The 15,816-nt window shown below is 36.6% G+C and overlaps 1 protein-coding gene across 1 annotated transcript in view; it reads left to right on the top strand.

Annotated features, from left to right (window-relative positions):
• Positions 1-15,816, top strand: part of EPSTI1 (epithelial stromal interaction 1) — a 181,438-nt gene that overhangs the window by 153,115 nt on the left and 12,507 nt on the right. The window contains 1 exon segment of the mRNA XM_090258298.1: positions 8,043-8,116. Within this exon segment, the coding sequence (XP_090114424.1) occupies positions 8,043-8,116 (74 nt within the window).

Here is a 15,816-nt window from a genome sequence, read left to right as displayed (position 1 = left end):
TCTTTATATTCTTTGGCCATTTTTCTGTCTGGTGGCAATTTTTCCCTTATTGGTTTATATGAGGTCTTCAGCCACCTACTCAGGTGTTCCTTGAGCCGCTATCTAAAATAATAACTGAGCCATAGATCCTTATTTCAACCTGTTTAATCCTCTGCAAATAATTACCATTGGCTATTTTTCTCACTTGTTTATTGTTTCCTTTATTTTAGAATATAAACTCACCTATCATGTTCATTACTCTATCTCCATCACATCAATTCAAGCCTGACTCATAATAAGCACTCAGATGTTGTTTAACAAATGAACAAAAGAATAATAGAATCAGCCTATGTATGTCATGAACATTGAATGGTTTTGAGTTTGTTGATGGTATTTTTTCCCAGGGGAAGCTTTACATTTTAATTTAGCCAAATATATCAATCTTTTTTCTTTATGTCTTTTATAAATTTCTTGCTCCAAGTTTATAAGTTAATTTACCAAACCTCCTTTGAAAATATCTATTGTTCCATTTTTTTTACATTCAAATCTTAGACCTCTGAAACATTTACTGCGATATAAAAAATAAAGGTCCTAGTTTTAATTTTTCTCACAATAGTTGGCTAGCTAATTATCATTCATTGAACTATCCTGTATTAACATAACAGCAAACATAAACTACACTTCCATGGATTAGGTCTTTTCCTGGATGCAATCAAATAGTTTTAATTACTGTAGTTTTATAACATCTTTTAATAGTTGTTGAAGCTGATTCTTCCTCACTTCATTTCTTTTTTTTTCCATTTTTAGTTATTTTCATGGTTATGATCACATATTTATTTTTTCCAGATAAATGTCAGGGTCATTTCTGCTAAGACTGAAAAATTTATCTTAAAAATTATTCTAGAGAACTAAGTAATAATATGCATATACTATATACATGTTTTAAAAATGTATATCTCATGAACAGAACTGATAAAATTTAGTTTGTTCAGAGTTCATGTTATTAAGCTTAGGATGGGCTAAAATCCAGAAGCTGTACCTTAGGGAAATGGGCCAATGCACATGAGAATACTTAGCATCCTTTGACAAGAAGGATTTGGGTTTGGGTTTAGATATGTTCTGCTAGAACTTTTGAGTATAAATGGGTCTTATAGGCATTAATTGAGTATGATGAACTATTGACAAGTTATCCTCAGTCTTAATCACCTGTTTTGGATGTGTCTTACAGAAGATTAGATACAAGGAAATGTAAACCCTAGTTTTTATTTTGCTACTAATGAGCTGTTTAGCACTTGACAATGGACTTAAACTGAATTTCTATCCTCTGCTTCATCACCTATAAAACAAGCACATAATGCTCATTCATTCATTCATCAACTAATATTTTATTTGCCTGCCTTACCTTTGAGTATTGTATGGATCAAGTACCAGAATTCTGGTAAAATTTTTGTTTGGAAATATTGAGGTCTTATGGCTAAACATTGAACCTTCAAAATGTTTCATTTGCTTATTTCAGTCCTTAGGACATAATCCAGTAAGAACAGAAGAACAGGCCAGGAGGCTTCTATGAATTTTAAAAGATGGAAAGTAAAGAAGGAAAAGCCAGAACTCCTTTGTAAGAAGTAATCCCAAGGCACATCAGGAATTAGAGGCACCTGGTACCTCTGAAGATTAGTGGTGAAAAGAGGAGGGTAAATTAGAAGTCTAAATGTGGAGTGCTTCCCCTACCATGATGAAAGTTGGAGGAAAAGAATTGTAAGGATGAAGAATGAAAGTGGTGGTGGACTGAGAGGGAAAGTTAAGACTAGGATTGAGGTTGTAATAGAGTCAAAACTCTTCCTCCGTAATAGGAAGTCAAAAGATAATACAATTTAAAAACAATTAAGAAATAGAAGAATATGCATGTTTTAAGATGATAATTGAAGATGAACACACACACAGTATTGGAAGTGATTGTGTGGGCTACAGGGAGAACAGTGTAAGCCTTAGTGTAACAGAACCCCTGGTCTGCTCCAATTGAAACAGAACCCACAGACTGTTTTGCTAGGGGCCCAATTGCCCACCGCCAGAATTATAATTCTCAATACCAGAGTTTAGTGAAAAGAAAAAGAATTGTTTATATAATAGTTACATAAATTTAGATTATTTGCGGATTCCTGCCATTAAGTTTTATGTTTCTCAAAACACCCAAAAACACATATTTCTGCCTCCTCCTACCAAACCAGGCTAGTTTTAGAAAAGTTAGGGAAACTGTTTCCCTACTTCCTAGACACAGTTCAGCTTTACCGGTAGCTGCCAATCATTTAATTCTGATTGGGGAGGTCTTTCTGTGTTGGGGTGTCCACCAGCTTTTAATCCAGAGCCACGTTAATTCCCAGCCTTTCCTTTCCAAAACCACAAAAGTATTCCCCCTTCTCCAAGCTGCAAGGTGTTCTCAAAGCTGCATGGTATTCCTTCCTTTCCCAAGCTGCATGGAGTTCCCCGTTTCTAATCCGCATGGAGAGCACCTTCTCCAAACCGCATGGAGAACCCTTTTTTTCAAAGCAGCATGGTGTGTGTGTCCCCTTCTCAAAACCACATGGTGTACCTCTGCCCTCCTTGCAAACTGCATGGAGAACTCTTCTTTTCAAAGCAGCATGGTGCATGTGTTTAAAATGCCACTTATTTTTAAATCCCTGACCGCATCCTGTGATGCAGTCAGCATGGTACCCAGTTATGACCATTCACAGAACTTCACACAGGCTCTGTATGCTCTTTCCGTACTATCCTATGGTCCAAGACCCCTCCCGTCTTCCCGGGCCTTGGATGCATCAAAGCCATTTGCATAACAAAGACACTAGCCACTAGCCTCAGGCATGTGAAGGCATCCTGAAAGCTGCTTCCTTTTCCCCATCCTCCAGCCACAAGCTCTGGGGGTTTTGGACACCCCCTTTCTGCAACAGTTTCCCCCCTCTCAGACTAAGACCCTTTATAATCTTATAAAGCACAATGGGCAAAGGTCTCATGGTCCTCTAGCTGCTTCAAGCTGGGCATGGTCATCATCCTACCTACCCTTGGGTCTAGAAATCCCTAATAAGAGTGGGGGTGGAGGGGAGGGTGACCTTCCCACATGGGGAAGGATCTTGCAGAGTCCAGGTCAGTTGGCTCTCTCGGGCAGTGACATGCTCAGTTTCCAAGGGCTGGAACTGTTGGACAAGCTGGCATCCTTGTCGTATTCTGGGGGCAACAGATTTGGCAACAGGGTTAAAAGACATAATTTAACCCACAACCACTATATGACAAAAGGCAGGGATTAATTTTTCAATGTCCCATATTAGGAAAAATAATGGCTTCTTTGGAGGAAGGTGTGCAGGGCATGTCACACCTGTCCAAAACCCTTTTGCCCACTATACCTAGCTTGGGCTGAGAAGTATATTTTAGGATTTCCCCCTCTCAGACCTCTGGGCCCTTTTTGTCCAAGCCATTAGGACATAAAAGAGATATCAGTTTTAAAGTGAAGCCCACAGACCACCCCATACTTCACTAACCCAACTACTTAGTTCAGCCAAACCATTGAGTCTCAGGAGGCGGCAATGCAGATGGGCTTCTTAAGTGAGGTCTATATGTACAGACAATCACTCAGGTAATGATATAACAGGCTTATGACCTATGAAAACAGAAATAACACACATGTTAATTCACACAACACAATTTACAAACCAGTCTCTAAATCTGAGAGGCTGTCTTATTGGGAAGACATTCAGTTGCAAGGCATTTGTCATTCTTTTTGCCTATAAATTAAACATCTTTGGTAATGTCACAGACCTGGTTTAACTTTAAAATGAAAACACCTTTAAATGAAAATAAACTTTATAGGCAGTTAGCTGCACTAGTTTATAGTCTATTACTAAGCATTGTGATTTTCTTTGAGTCATGATTTTTTTTAAGATCACCCTCCTTGTCAGTAAAGAGACTACATTAATTCCATTTTTAATTTGCAAAAACACAACAAGAGCAGTGATTGATCACATATGATCTTTAAGTCTGCTTTGCTGGAACTTACACAAGAAACCTTCATGTTGACTTTTAGTTTGCCCATCAGGGAACAGAAGGTAAGCCACACACCTGCCATTCAGCGTTACCTGTAAACACCTGCTTTTCCAAGTCCTTCAGGTTTTTCATTGTGCCTTAAGGTCCCTTCTAGCCATCTTTCAGGAAAGCAACCTTTGTTCCTTCCCTAGAAAGATTGCCATAAACTGCACAACCAACCAAGGTGCAAGACCTTTTTCTTCTGGGCTTTTCTTAGCTTCAAAAGTCAAGTCCAATTCCTCAGGGCTTTCTGGTAACAACCAGAGCCTAATCATTCCTCCTTTAAGTGTGACATTCCAGTCAAAGTCTTGGTTAACAGTACCTTTATTCACAACTGGTCTCATTAGTTTTTACACAAAGAAACCTAATGTTATTACTTACTCATTCAAATTGCCAAATTTTGGAGAGATCAGGTAGGGAGAAAAATATACAGTGTGAAGGAAAATCCTTGTCCTTCTAATATTCACTAAAACTGCATTTCCATGCCTTGTACTTTCTTTTGTTCACTCTATTACATGTGAAGTTTTAACTTTCCCTGGGAAACCTCAATTTTCCTTTCAGTTTATATGGCTAATTCCAATACAGAGAATTCTAGACCTTTCCTAGGTCTCAACGGCCAATACCAAACCAATACAAAGATTTCTAGACCTTTCCTAGGTCTCAATGGCTAATGCCAACACAAAGAATTCTAGACCTTTCCTAGGTCTTAATGGCCAACAACAATACAGAGAATTCTAGACCTTCCTAGGTCTCAATGGTCAACTCCAATACAGAGTACAGTAACCATACAATCAAACTGCAGGTAGTTGAGGTTTCCTTTTCTCAGGTTTAAAAACTTTCACAACCTTTCTATACATTTTTATGACTTTCCACAGACCTTCTGCAATATTCACAAACTTTCTATATATTTACCCATTCAGATTTAACCATAACCCATTTCCAATTCTTGTTCTTTTTCACACTGTAAAGGACTATACTTAAACTCAGTATTTGGCAGCTAAAAGTTCCCTAGATTTGTAGAGATATTCTGCAGTTTTCTGAAGCTTAGACCTTGCAAACACCCTGTCAAGCAGCAATGACCTGAATGTCTAGACATATACCATTTTGCAAACAAAGTACATCACCTGAAGAGCATACCTAACCCACCATTTTACCCACTTCAAAGATGGTGGCAGTATTGCATGAAGCATCTTTAAAGATGGTGGCACCCATAAGTACCACCTACAAGATGGTGGCAAATCCAGGTAACTCATCCACCATGGTGGAGCACTCATGTGGCTTACCCAAAATGGCAGCGCACCTATGAGGCTTAGTGTCCAATTCACAACCTTCCTGTAGGTTCTGGTGGGGGGAGACCCATTCCTCCTCCTGCAGGGGTGGGGTCATTGGCCTTGTGGTCACTTCAGAGGCTGGCACCAAAAAGGGTGGTGCGAGAAAAGTCCCTTGAGTTTGCAAAGGGTTGGGCACAGTGGAGGCGGCTCCCACCTGTGAAGGAGGTGGTACAGTGAAAGCAGCCTCTACCTGCAGAGGGGGTAGTGCTGCGGGAGCTGCCACCATGGGAGCTGCCCCCACTGAGCATGGTTTGGTGCCAAAACCGAGTCTTTGTCCCTCGCATTCAGAGTGTTAATGAGGACTATTCCCTCACTTTCCCTTTCTTACTGTGCTTCACTCTCAGGAAAAGGTTTCAAGACCACTTTTTTCCTCTGTACCATTGGTACATTTCTGTTAAGGCTTTATTATACAGATTCATTTACATAATAGATCTCTTCCCAATTTCCCGATTGCTGGCAGTACCTTTTCAATTGCTTAATGACATGGTAATTCGGGGAACCATTTACAGGCCACCTTTCCTTACTATCCAGAACATACTCAGGCCAAATAGTGTTACAATAATAAATCAATATTTCTTGAGACATAGGATAACAACAGTATATATCCCAGTTTTCCAAAATTTTCCCCAGCGGACTGCCCTCAGGGACTTGCCCAGAACTGCTTTTATTGACCCAGACATACATGCCAATGGTTATAACCAGAAAAATCCCAAGGACCAGAAAGCATATGTACCACTCAGGCATCCATAATTCTATTATTACCAGGAGTATTCTCAATTGGACAAACAAATCTAGCATCCACGATTCCATTATTTCAGAAATGCTCAGAAATAATTTTTTTAATCCAAACAATTTTACTTCTCTAAGCCCTTTCCAGTTCTGTTTTCTTTTCATTTTTGAGGCATATTTAGGCGGCCGGCGCCCTCAGAAGGTGTCTCCCAAGGCGGTCAACCTGCCATGGGCAATTATTAACGTCCCTTCATGGTTGCCAAATTGTAACAGAATCCCTGGGCTGCTACAATTGAAACAGAACCCACAGGCTGTTTCATTAGGAGCCCGATTGCCCACCGCCAGGATTATAATTCTCAATACCAGAGTTTAGTGAAAAGAAAAAGAATTGTTTATTTAATAGTTTTATAGATTTAGATTATTTCTGGATTTCTGCCATTAAGTCATATAGGACCTCACGCAGGCTCTGTGTGCTCTTTCCATACTATCTTACGGTCCAAGACCCCTCCCATCTTCCCAGGCCTTGGATCCATCAAAGTCATTTGCATAACAAAGACACTAGCCACTAACCTCAGGCATCTGAAGGCATCCTGAAAGCTGCTTCCTTTTCCCATCCTCCAGCCACAAGCTCTGGGGGTTTTTGGACACCCCCTTTCTGTAACATTAATAGTAGTGTTACTTGATAGGCTTTTAAAATTATGTACGTATGTTTTAGTGACAAAAAATAAAATGAAAAAAGACTTTAGGCTATTGGGAAAAAGTGAATTTCTCTAGCACAAGATTTGGCCTTTTGTGTTTAATAAATGCAGGTAAAATTGTTGAACAAATATCATTCAATTATTTAGAAAACTCCACTTTTTCCCTTGTTGTTGGTGCTATATAGAAATTAGAATTAAATTATATACTTTAAGGATTGATGACTCATATATTTGGAATATCACCATATAAGAAACCAGTTTTTATTTTGAGAATTATAGATTGTTGGAAGACCTTCGAATAAAGTTAAAAAACAAAATGTCAATTTGAACTTTGAATTTATTTTATACTTTTATCAAGGAATTTTTGGAGTTAAAAATACATGTGTTGGTATATGTTTATCAAGATGTGACAGTATTTTCTGTACCAGAAAATCTCTGGCTCAGGCACTAACTTAGGAGCTTGATAACACTTTCCTGTACCCTTTTCTGTCTTTGAAATGAAACTCAGTCTGCCTCAAGGTATGTAGTTAATATTAGACAAATCCTGGCACCTAGTTCTTTGGTTTAATACTGTGAACATAGTAACTGAGTTTGGAAGTTGTTACCTCTTCCAAGAGGATAATCAAAATGTTAGATGCTAGAGATTTAATTGTAAGTAATGTGATCTCCTATTTGAAGCAATGTATCCCTCCAGAAAATTTAAAGTTCTGCTAATATTAGAAGTAACTAGTCAATAAATAGGTTGAGTGATTATTCTCCAGGAAGGAGAATGTTTTGTTAATGGAATTGCACTACAAAATTGAGTCCAATATTTATTTTTAAGTGTCTATAAATTTGTTTGATAAGGAATGCTAATGACCAAGAAATAGTATTGTGTGACATTAATGAAAAAACAAATATGATTGATTGATTTTTTTTTTTGTAAGGCACAGGTAAGTTTGACTTACATTGTGCTTACCTCTGTATATGTTGTACCAATTGATCTAATACCTTGAACATGCACTATGGCTTTTTAATTTCACAATTTTATACTCAAAGAGCTATTGTTTGACTAAGGCATCATGATTTTTGTTACCTAGTTATATAAGAAAATAATTTCACATGAAAATTATACTTAAGTAAAAGTTTCAAAAATGAAATATTGCACCTGCTAAGGTTAAATATCTAATTGATTTTGGTGTCTTTTGTATAACCAAGTGAATTGAAAACCATATTTTAAAACTTTTATTGTACCTAGAGTGAATTACTGGAATTTAAGCGACAGCAACAGGAGGAAGAAAGAACCAGAACCCACCAGGCTGAGCACAGGAGGTATAATGGCTAATAATTATCATTCTTGGTTAGAATAATTGCCTATAAATTGTTTGCAATGTTTCAGGAAAACATTATAGTAATATTGACTATAGTTTTTAAATCCATATTATCTTTTTAATCTTTTTATTATGGGGATGTCGTATGTGTGTGAGGATGCCAGTTGCTGTGCACAGATGTACATACACATACAATTTTCTGCATAGGTGGCATAAATTTACACTAGAAAACTGAATTATGCTCTCAGGCTATATGTTTATTTAGATTATATTTAATTTGCCTGCCATGTAAGAAAGCATCTTCATCCTTTGAGATGATGCTTTAGAACAATTAAGCTAGTGTTGGTGGTGAGATACCCATACTTGAATACAAAAGCTCAGACAAAAACTACCATAAAGTTCTTTTATATTGACTAACATATTAAGAAAAAAGTCTTAAAATAGGACCATTAAAGACTTTTTAATAGTGTAAGTACTTTCTATTTTATTCCCAATAGCAGATATTCAGTACCCAGTAAAATATCGTGTTATTGTTGGGGACATGCTAATAGCCACCATATCTGTCATTATTATGTTAGGGTTTTCCTGAAGGGCATTGAGTTATTTGAGTTAATTGCAATATGAGTGTCTTAGGGGAATAATTTAATTTAAAGGCTCTCATGATTTAAAGGAACAAAGTCTTCTTTTGAAACTTAGTGACTTCTTTTATATGTTTAAATTCCCACTATCACTAATGCATATTTTTAAATTGTGGCAGTTTCATTTTGTAAATGAGACTTTAAGAGGTGTTAATGGAAACTCCCAGTTCTGCTGTAGCCACTAACTATGGATGAGTGCTCATATTCTTTTGACTAGATTATGCTGCTTTCATCACCCTAGCTTTAAATTGTCAAGTGGGAATTTATGTGTTCTCCTCAATTTTAAGGAAACATCAAAACTCTGATACACTCATTAGACTATTTGTGGGGTTAAGAGGACACCATTACTGCTACCTATTTTTTAAAATAAAATATACCACAAATTACTTTAGTGTTTTATAGATTTTTTCTCATTTTCTCTTTAAATGTCTTTCTATTAAAAAACCTGATATTATATAACAGTTGCTAGTACTAGTCAGTTATTTCTCTGGATTTTTGAGGATTAATTGGATTGGAAAGCTTTAAGCATTTAAAGATAGTAATATGTCATATTAATAAGCCCTGTTGCTAAGAAATTAATCTTCAGTAGGCATCCAATTAAAATGCAAGTTACTTAATTCGATGTGGAAAGGATTACTTTTGTTTTGTTATAGAAACCTTGACCCTCCTCACTCTTTAGGTTTATTTTCATACTGCTAAATTTAGCTTAAATACTGGTGGAGCTATTAATTGGATATTTTCTATACCTTATTTTCTATTTCTATTGATTCTAGTTAAATGTAGATCCAAACTTAATTCATGAGGAAATCTCTCTGGATAATAAACTTAATGATCAAGTTTGAAATAACTGATTAAGTCTTTAAACACATTTTTTTAGTATTCTCAACCAGTTTTTGAAAAGAATTTGTTTATTTTTATCTTTTAGAGTTTACAGTGAGATTTCCCATGTTATGATCTGAAAATACTCATTCAGTAGCCTCTTAATAAATAAAATAGCTGTGTTCACTCCTGCTGAGGATAATGGCAGAAGCTACCTAGTCTGCATGTAGGTCACATGTTAGCTTTTCTCCAGGGATGTGAATTTCCTTAGTCAAAAAGACAATGTGCTTTCTTTTTTTTTTTTTCCCCCTTTTCCCCGAATTTCTCTCCCCCACCCAACCCACCCCCTCTCCCGCAATCATATCCCTCCCCGTTGTCCATGTCCATGAGTCTTTTATATGGGTTCTTTGACTAATCCCTTCCCTTACTTATCCCCCTTCTCTCCCTCTCCCCTCCCCGCTATTGACTGCTATTCTGCTCTTTGTTCTATTTAGTTCCTTTGTTTGTGTTGTTCTTTAGTTTCCTGTATTAGGTGATATCATATGGTATTTTTCTTTCTTTGCCTGGCTTATTTCACTAAGCATAATTCTCTCTAGTTCCATCCATGTTGTTGCAAATGGCAGGAGTTCCTTCTTTCTTTCTGCTACATAGTATTCCATTGTGTAAACGTACCACAGTTTTTTGATCCACTCATCTACTGATGGGCACTTAGGTTGTTTCCAGCACTTAGCTATTGTAAACAGTGCTGCAATGAACATAGGAGTGCATAAGTTCTTTTGAATTGGTGTTTCAAGATTCTTCGGGTATAATCCTAGTAGTGGAGTCGCTGGTTCAAAAGGCAGTTCCGTTTTTAATCTTTTGAGGTAATTCCATACTGTTCTCCATAGTGGCTGCACCAGTCTGCATTCCCACCAACAGTGCAGTAGGGTTCCCGTTTCTCCACATCCTCGCCAGCACTTGTTGCTTGTTGATTTGTTGCTGATGGCCATTCTGACTGGTGTAAAATGGTATCTCATTGTGGTTTTTATTTGCATCTCCCTGATGGCTAATGATGTTGAGCATTTTTTCATGTGTCTATGGACCTTGTGTATGTCCTCTTTGGAGAAGTGTTTGTCCAGGTCCTTTGCCCATTTTTTAATTGGGTTGTTTGTTTTCTTGAGGTTGAGTCGTATCAGCTCTTTATATATTTTGGAAATCAGTCCCCTGTCTGTTATGTCATTGGCAAATATGTTTTCCCATATGGTTGGTTTCCTTTTCATCTTGCTGATGTTTTCTTTTGCTGAGCAGAAACTCTTTAGTTTGATGTAATCCCATTTATTTATTTTTTCCTTTATTTCTCTTGCTTTAGGAGATGTATCCGTGAAGAGATTGTTACGTGAGATATCTGATATTTTCTTGCCTATGTTTTCCTCTAGGACTTTTATGGTGTCACGGCTTACATTTAAGTCTTTGATCCATCTTGAGTTTATTCTCATGTGTGGTGTAAGTTGGTGGTCTAGTTTCATTTTTTTGCAGGTCCCTATCCAGTTCTCCCAGCACCATTTGTTAAAGAGGCTCTTCTCACTCCATTTTATGTTCCTTCCTCCTTTATCAAAGACTAGTTGACCATAGAGGCCTGGGTTTATTTCTGGACTCTCTATTCTGTTCCACTGATCTATATGTCTGTTCTTATGCCAGTACCAGACTGTTTTGATTACAGTGGCTTTGTAGTATTGTTTGATATCTGGTGTTGTGATTCCTCCTGCTGTGTTCTTCTGTCTCAAGATTGCTTTTGCTCTTCGGGGTCTTTTTTGGTTCCATATGAATTTATGGAGTATTTGTTCTAGGTCTGTGAAATATGTCATTGGTATTTTAATAGGGATTGCATTGAATCTGTAAATTGCTTTGGGTAGTATGGCCATTTTGATGATGTTGATTCTTCCCATCCAAGAACATGGTATTTGCTTCCATTTATTTGTTTCTTCCTTAATTTCTTTCTTCAATGTTATGTAATTTTCAGAATACAGGTCTTTTATCTCTTTGGTTAAGTTTACTCCTAGGTACTTTATTTTTCTTGTTGCTATAGTAAGTGGTATTTTCTTTTTTGTCTCTGTCTCTGCTGTTTTATTGTTGGTGTACAGAAATGCCTTAGATTTCTGTATATTTATTTTGTACCCTACGATTTTGCCAAATTCACTTATTATATCAAGTAGTCTTTTAGTGGAGTTTATAGGATTTTCTAGGTATACTATCATGTCATCTGCATATAATGAAAGTTTTACTTCCTCTTTCCCAATTTGGATGCCTTTTATTTCTTTTTCTTGTCTGATTGCTGTGGCTAGGACTTCCAACACTATGTTGAAAAGGAGTGGAGAGAGTGGACAACCTTGTCTAGTTCCTGAGTTCAGGGGGAATGCTTTCAGTTTTTGTCCATTGAGTATGATGTTGGCCTCAGGCTTCTCATATATAGCCTTAATTATGTTAAGATATGCTCCCTTTATTCCCATTTTGTTGAGTGTTTTCATCATAAATGGGTGTTGTACTTTATCAAATGCTTTTTCTGCATCTATTGAAATGATCATGTGATTTTTGTCTTTCATTCTGTTTAGGTGATGTATTATATTTATTGATTTGCGAATATTAAACCATCCTTGCATCCCTGGAATGAAGCCCACTTGATCATGATGTATGATCTTTTTGATGTATTGCTGGATCCTGTTTGCCAATATTTTATTGAGGATTTTAGCATCGATGTTCATCAGTGATATTGGCCTGTAGTTTTCTTTCTTTGTTGTGTCTTGACCTGGTTTGGGGATTAGGATAATACTGGCTTCATAGAAAGAGTTTGGGATTTTCCCCTCTTCTTGGATTTTTTGGAACAGTTTGAGGAGGATAGGAGTTAGTTCTTCCCTGAATGTTTTGTAGAATTCGCCTGTGAAGCCATCCGGTCCAGGGCTTTTGTGTGCCGGGAGATTTTGGATTACTGTTTCAATTTCCTTTTTTGTTATTGGTTTGTTGAGACTTTCCACTTCTTCTTGATTCAGTTTTGGAAGGTTGTATGTTTCTAGAAATTTGTCCATTTCTTCTAGATTGTCAAATTTCTTGTCATACAGTTGTCTGAAGTAATTTCTAACTATCATTTGTATTTCTGAGGTATCAGTCGTGATTTCTCCTCTTTCTGATTTTGTTTATTTGTGTCTTCTCTCTTTTTTTCTTGATTAGACTGGCTAGAGACTTGTCGATTTTGTTTATTTTTTCGAAGAACCAGCTCCTAGTTTTGTTGATCTTTTGGATTGTTTGTTTAGTCTCTATGTCATTTAGTTCTGCTCTGATCTTGATGATTTCATTCCTTCTTCTTGCCCTAGGCTTTGTTTGTTGTTGTTCTAGTTCTTGTAGCATTGTGGTTAGGTTTTTTATTTGAGATTCTTCTAGCCTTTTCAGATATGCCTGTATTGCTATAAACTTCCCTCTCAGGACTGCTTTTGCTGTGTCCCACAGGTTTTGGGTTGTTGTGTGCTCATTATCATTAGTTTCTAGAAATTTCTTGATTTCTTCTTTGATGTCATTGTTAACCCATTCATTATTTAATAGCATGTTATTCAATCTCCATGAGTTTGGGTGTCTTTGATTTTTTTCTCTGAGGTTGATTTCTAGTTTCAAGGCATTGTGATCTGAAAAGATGCTTGATATGATTTCAATTTTCTTGAATTTGTTGAGGCTTGTTTTGTGACCTATCATGTGGTCTATCTTTGAAAATGTCCCATGTGCAGTTGAAAAGAATGTATATTTTGCTTCTTTGGGGTGAAAAGTTCTATATATATCAGTTAGATCCATGTGGTTTAGTGTGTTGTTCAATGCCTATATATCCTTGATGTTTCTTTGCTTTGATGATCTGTCTATTGTTGATAATGGAGTGTTGAAGTCCCCTACTATGAGTGTGTTGTTGTTGATATCCTTTTTGTGGTCTTCTAGTATTTGCTTTATGTATTTGGGTGCTCCTATGTTGGGTGCATATATGTTTATCAAAGTCATATCTTCTTGATGGATTGTTCCTTTAAGTATTATGAAATGTCATTCTTTGTCTCTTTTTATTGTCCTTGCTTTGAAATCCATTTTGTCTGATATGAGAACTGCTACCCCGGCTTTTTTTTCTGGTCCGTTTGCTTGGAATATTTTTTTATATCCCTTTACTTTCAGTCTGTGTAAATCTTTTGTTTTCAGGTGTGTTTCTTGTAGACAGCAAATATGTGGGTCCTGTTTTCTTATCCATTCCATTACCCTATGTCTTTTAATTGGAGCATTTAATCCATTTACATTTAAGGTTATTATTGACGTGTATTTATTCATTGCCCTTTGTCTCTGTTCCTCTCCTCTCTTGTTTTTTCCTTCTTTTTTCTTAGAACACTCCCTTTAGCATCTCTTGCAATGCTGGTTTGGTGGAGATGTATTCTTTCAGTCTTCCTTTGTCTGAGAAACTCCTTATTTCACCTTCTATTTTGAATGAGAGTCTTGCTGGGTAGAGTATTCTTGGTTGTAGGCCTTTGTTTTTCATTGCTTGAAATATTTTTGACCATTCCCTTCTGGCTTGTAATGTTTCTGTTGAGAAATCAGTTGATAGCCTTATCGGAACTCCCTTGTATGTTATTTGCTGCTTTTCTCTTGCTGCTTTTAGGATTCTCTCTTTGTCTTGGAATGTTGCCATTTTAATTATGATGTGCCTTGGAGTGGGTTTTGGGGGGTTCCTCTTGATTGGAACTCTCATTGCTTCTTGGACTTGCATAGCTTTTTCTCTCATCAGGTTCGGAAAATTTTCTGTCACTATTTCTCCTATCAGATTTTCAATTCCATGTTCCTTTTCTTCTTCTTCTCGTATTCCGATGATCCTTAAATTATTTTTCCTAATGCTATCCTGTAATTCCCTTACATCTTGTTCATATTTTTTCAATCGTTTTTCATTTTGCTGTATTGTCTGGGAGTTTTTCTCTACATTATCTTCTAACTCACTAATCCGATCCTCTGCTTCATTTAGTCTGCTTTTGACTGATTCTACTATGTTTTTCAGTTCAGAGATTGTATTCTTAAGTTCTTCCTGGTTCTTGTTAACAATTTCTGTGTCTTTTTTTATGCTGGTGTAGTTCTCTGCAAGTTCCCTGTAATTTTCTTGGAGCTGTTGGTAACTTCCTTGAAGGTTGTCATAGTTGATTTTAAGGATGTCGAGTATATTGAGCTTCTTTACCACCATTGTTTTGAATTCCATGTCTGACATTTGGGCTATGTCTATTTCATCTATCTCTCTTTCTGAGGATTCCTCTTTTCTTTTCATTGAGGGGTTATTTTTGCGTCTTACCATGTTGGATTCTTTTTGTTTTTATTTATTTATTTATTTATTTATTTGGGGGGGGTAGTCTGCTTTGACTTCCCTCCTTTGTGGTGTAATATTCTTTATCGAAGGTCTGGGGGTTTCAGTGGTGCAGTCTCTTTGATATCCTGAGCCTGATGTTCTTGAGTTACCCTTTATGTCGTTTGTTTATGCTGTTCGGTTATATTTCAGATGTTCTTTGATAGGATCTTCCTTCTGGCTAGTTGGTTGAGAATCACTCTATCTGCTTTGTCTTGAGTTCTTTTGTGGATATGCTGTTAAAGACATAAACACACAGCCCAGGCAGCAGACCCACACCCTCAAAAAGTATCCCCCACTCTATCCTGCTATCGTTAGCCAACTAGCCCGTATTAATATAAATGTAAAGAGATTTGAGCTTTTATACTATAAGAAGAATAGATAAGAGTTGTTTTTGGGGAGGAAAAATATAATTTTTGATAGAGGGGGTGATAGATTAATAATATTTGAGACTGTGCAAGCCAGTTAGTAATATTTACATTGTATGTTAATAAAAATAGAAGAAAAGGATAGAAAAATACATAATATAGTAAGAAAGTGGGATTGTATTGTATTTGAGTTTATATAGTAATTATATTATATTATTTAGAGTGATAGGGGGGCTAAGCTAGACACACAAACGAATAAACAACGATTAAAGAGAAAGGATGAGAAGGAGAGGTTATATGCAACACGTTAGAGATAAAGTTTGTTATTATTGGAAGAGGTGAAGGAAAAACACCCCCCCCAAAAAAATCCCCAAGAAAATAGAAGAAAGAAAAGAAGAAAGAGAGAAAGAGAAGAAAATGAAAAATTTACCACAAACCCCCCCCAAAAAACCCCAAAAGGTAAGAAAGAAAGGAACAAAGAAAGATAGAAAAGAAAGAA

This window comes from Furipterus horrens, unplaced genomic scaffold, assembly GCF_987537825.1.
Source record: "Furipterus horrens unplaced genomic scaffold, mFurHor1.1.pri manual_scaffold_12, whole genome shotgun sequence".
NCBI classification, from domain to species: domain Eukaryota; kingdom Metazoa; phylum Chordata; class Mammalia; order Chiroptera; family Furipteridae; genus Furipterus; species Furipterus horrens.
This window is presented reverse-complemented; position numbering and strand designations above follow the sequence as displayed.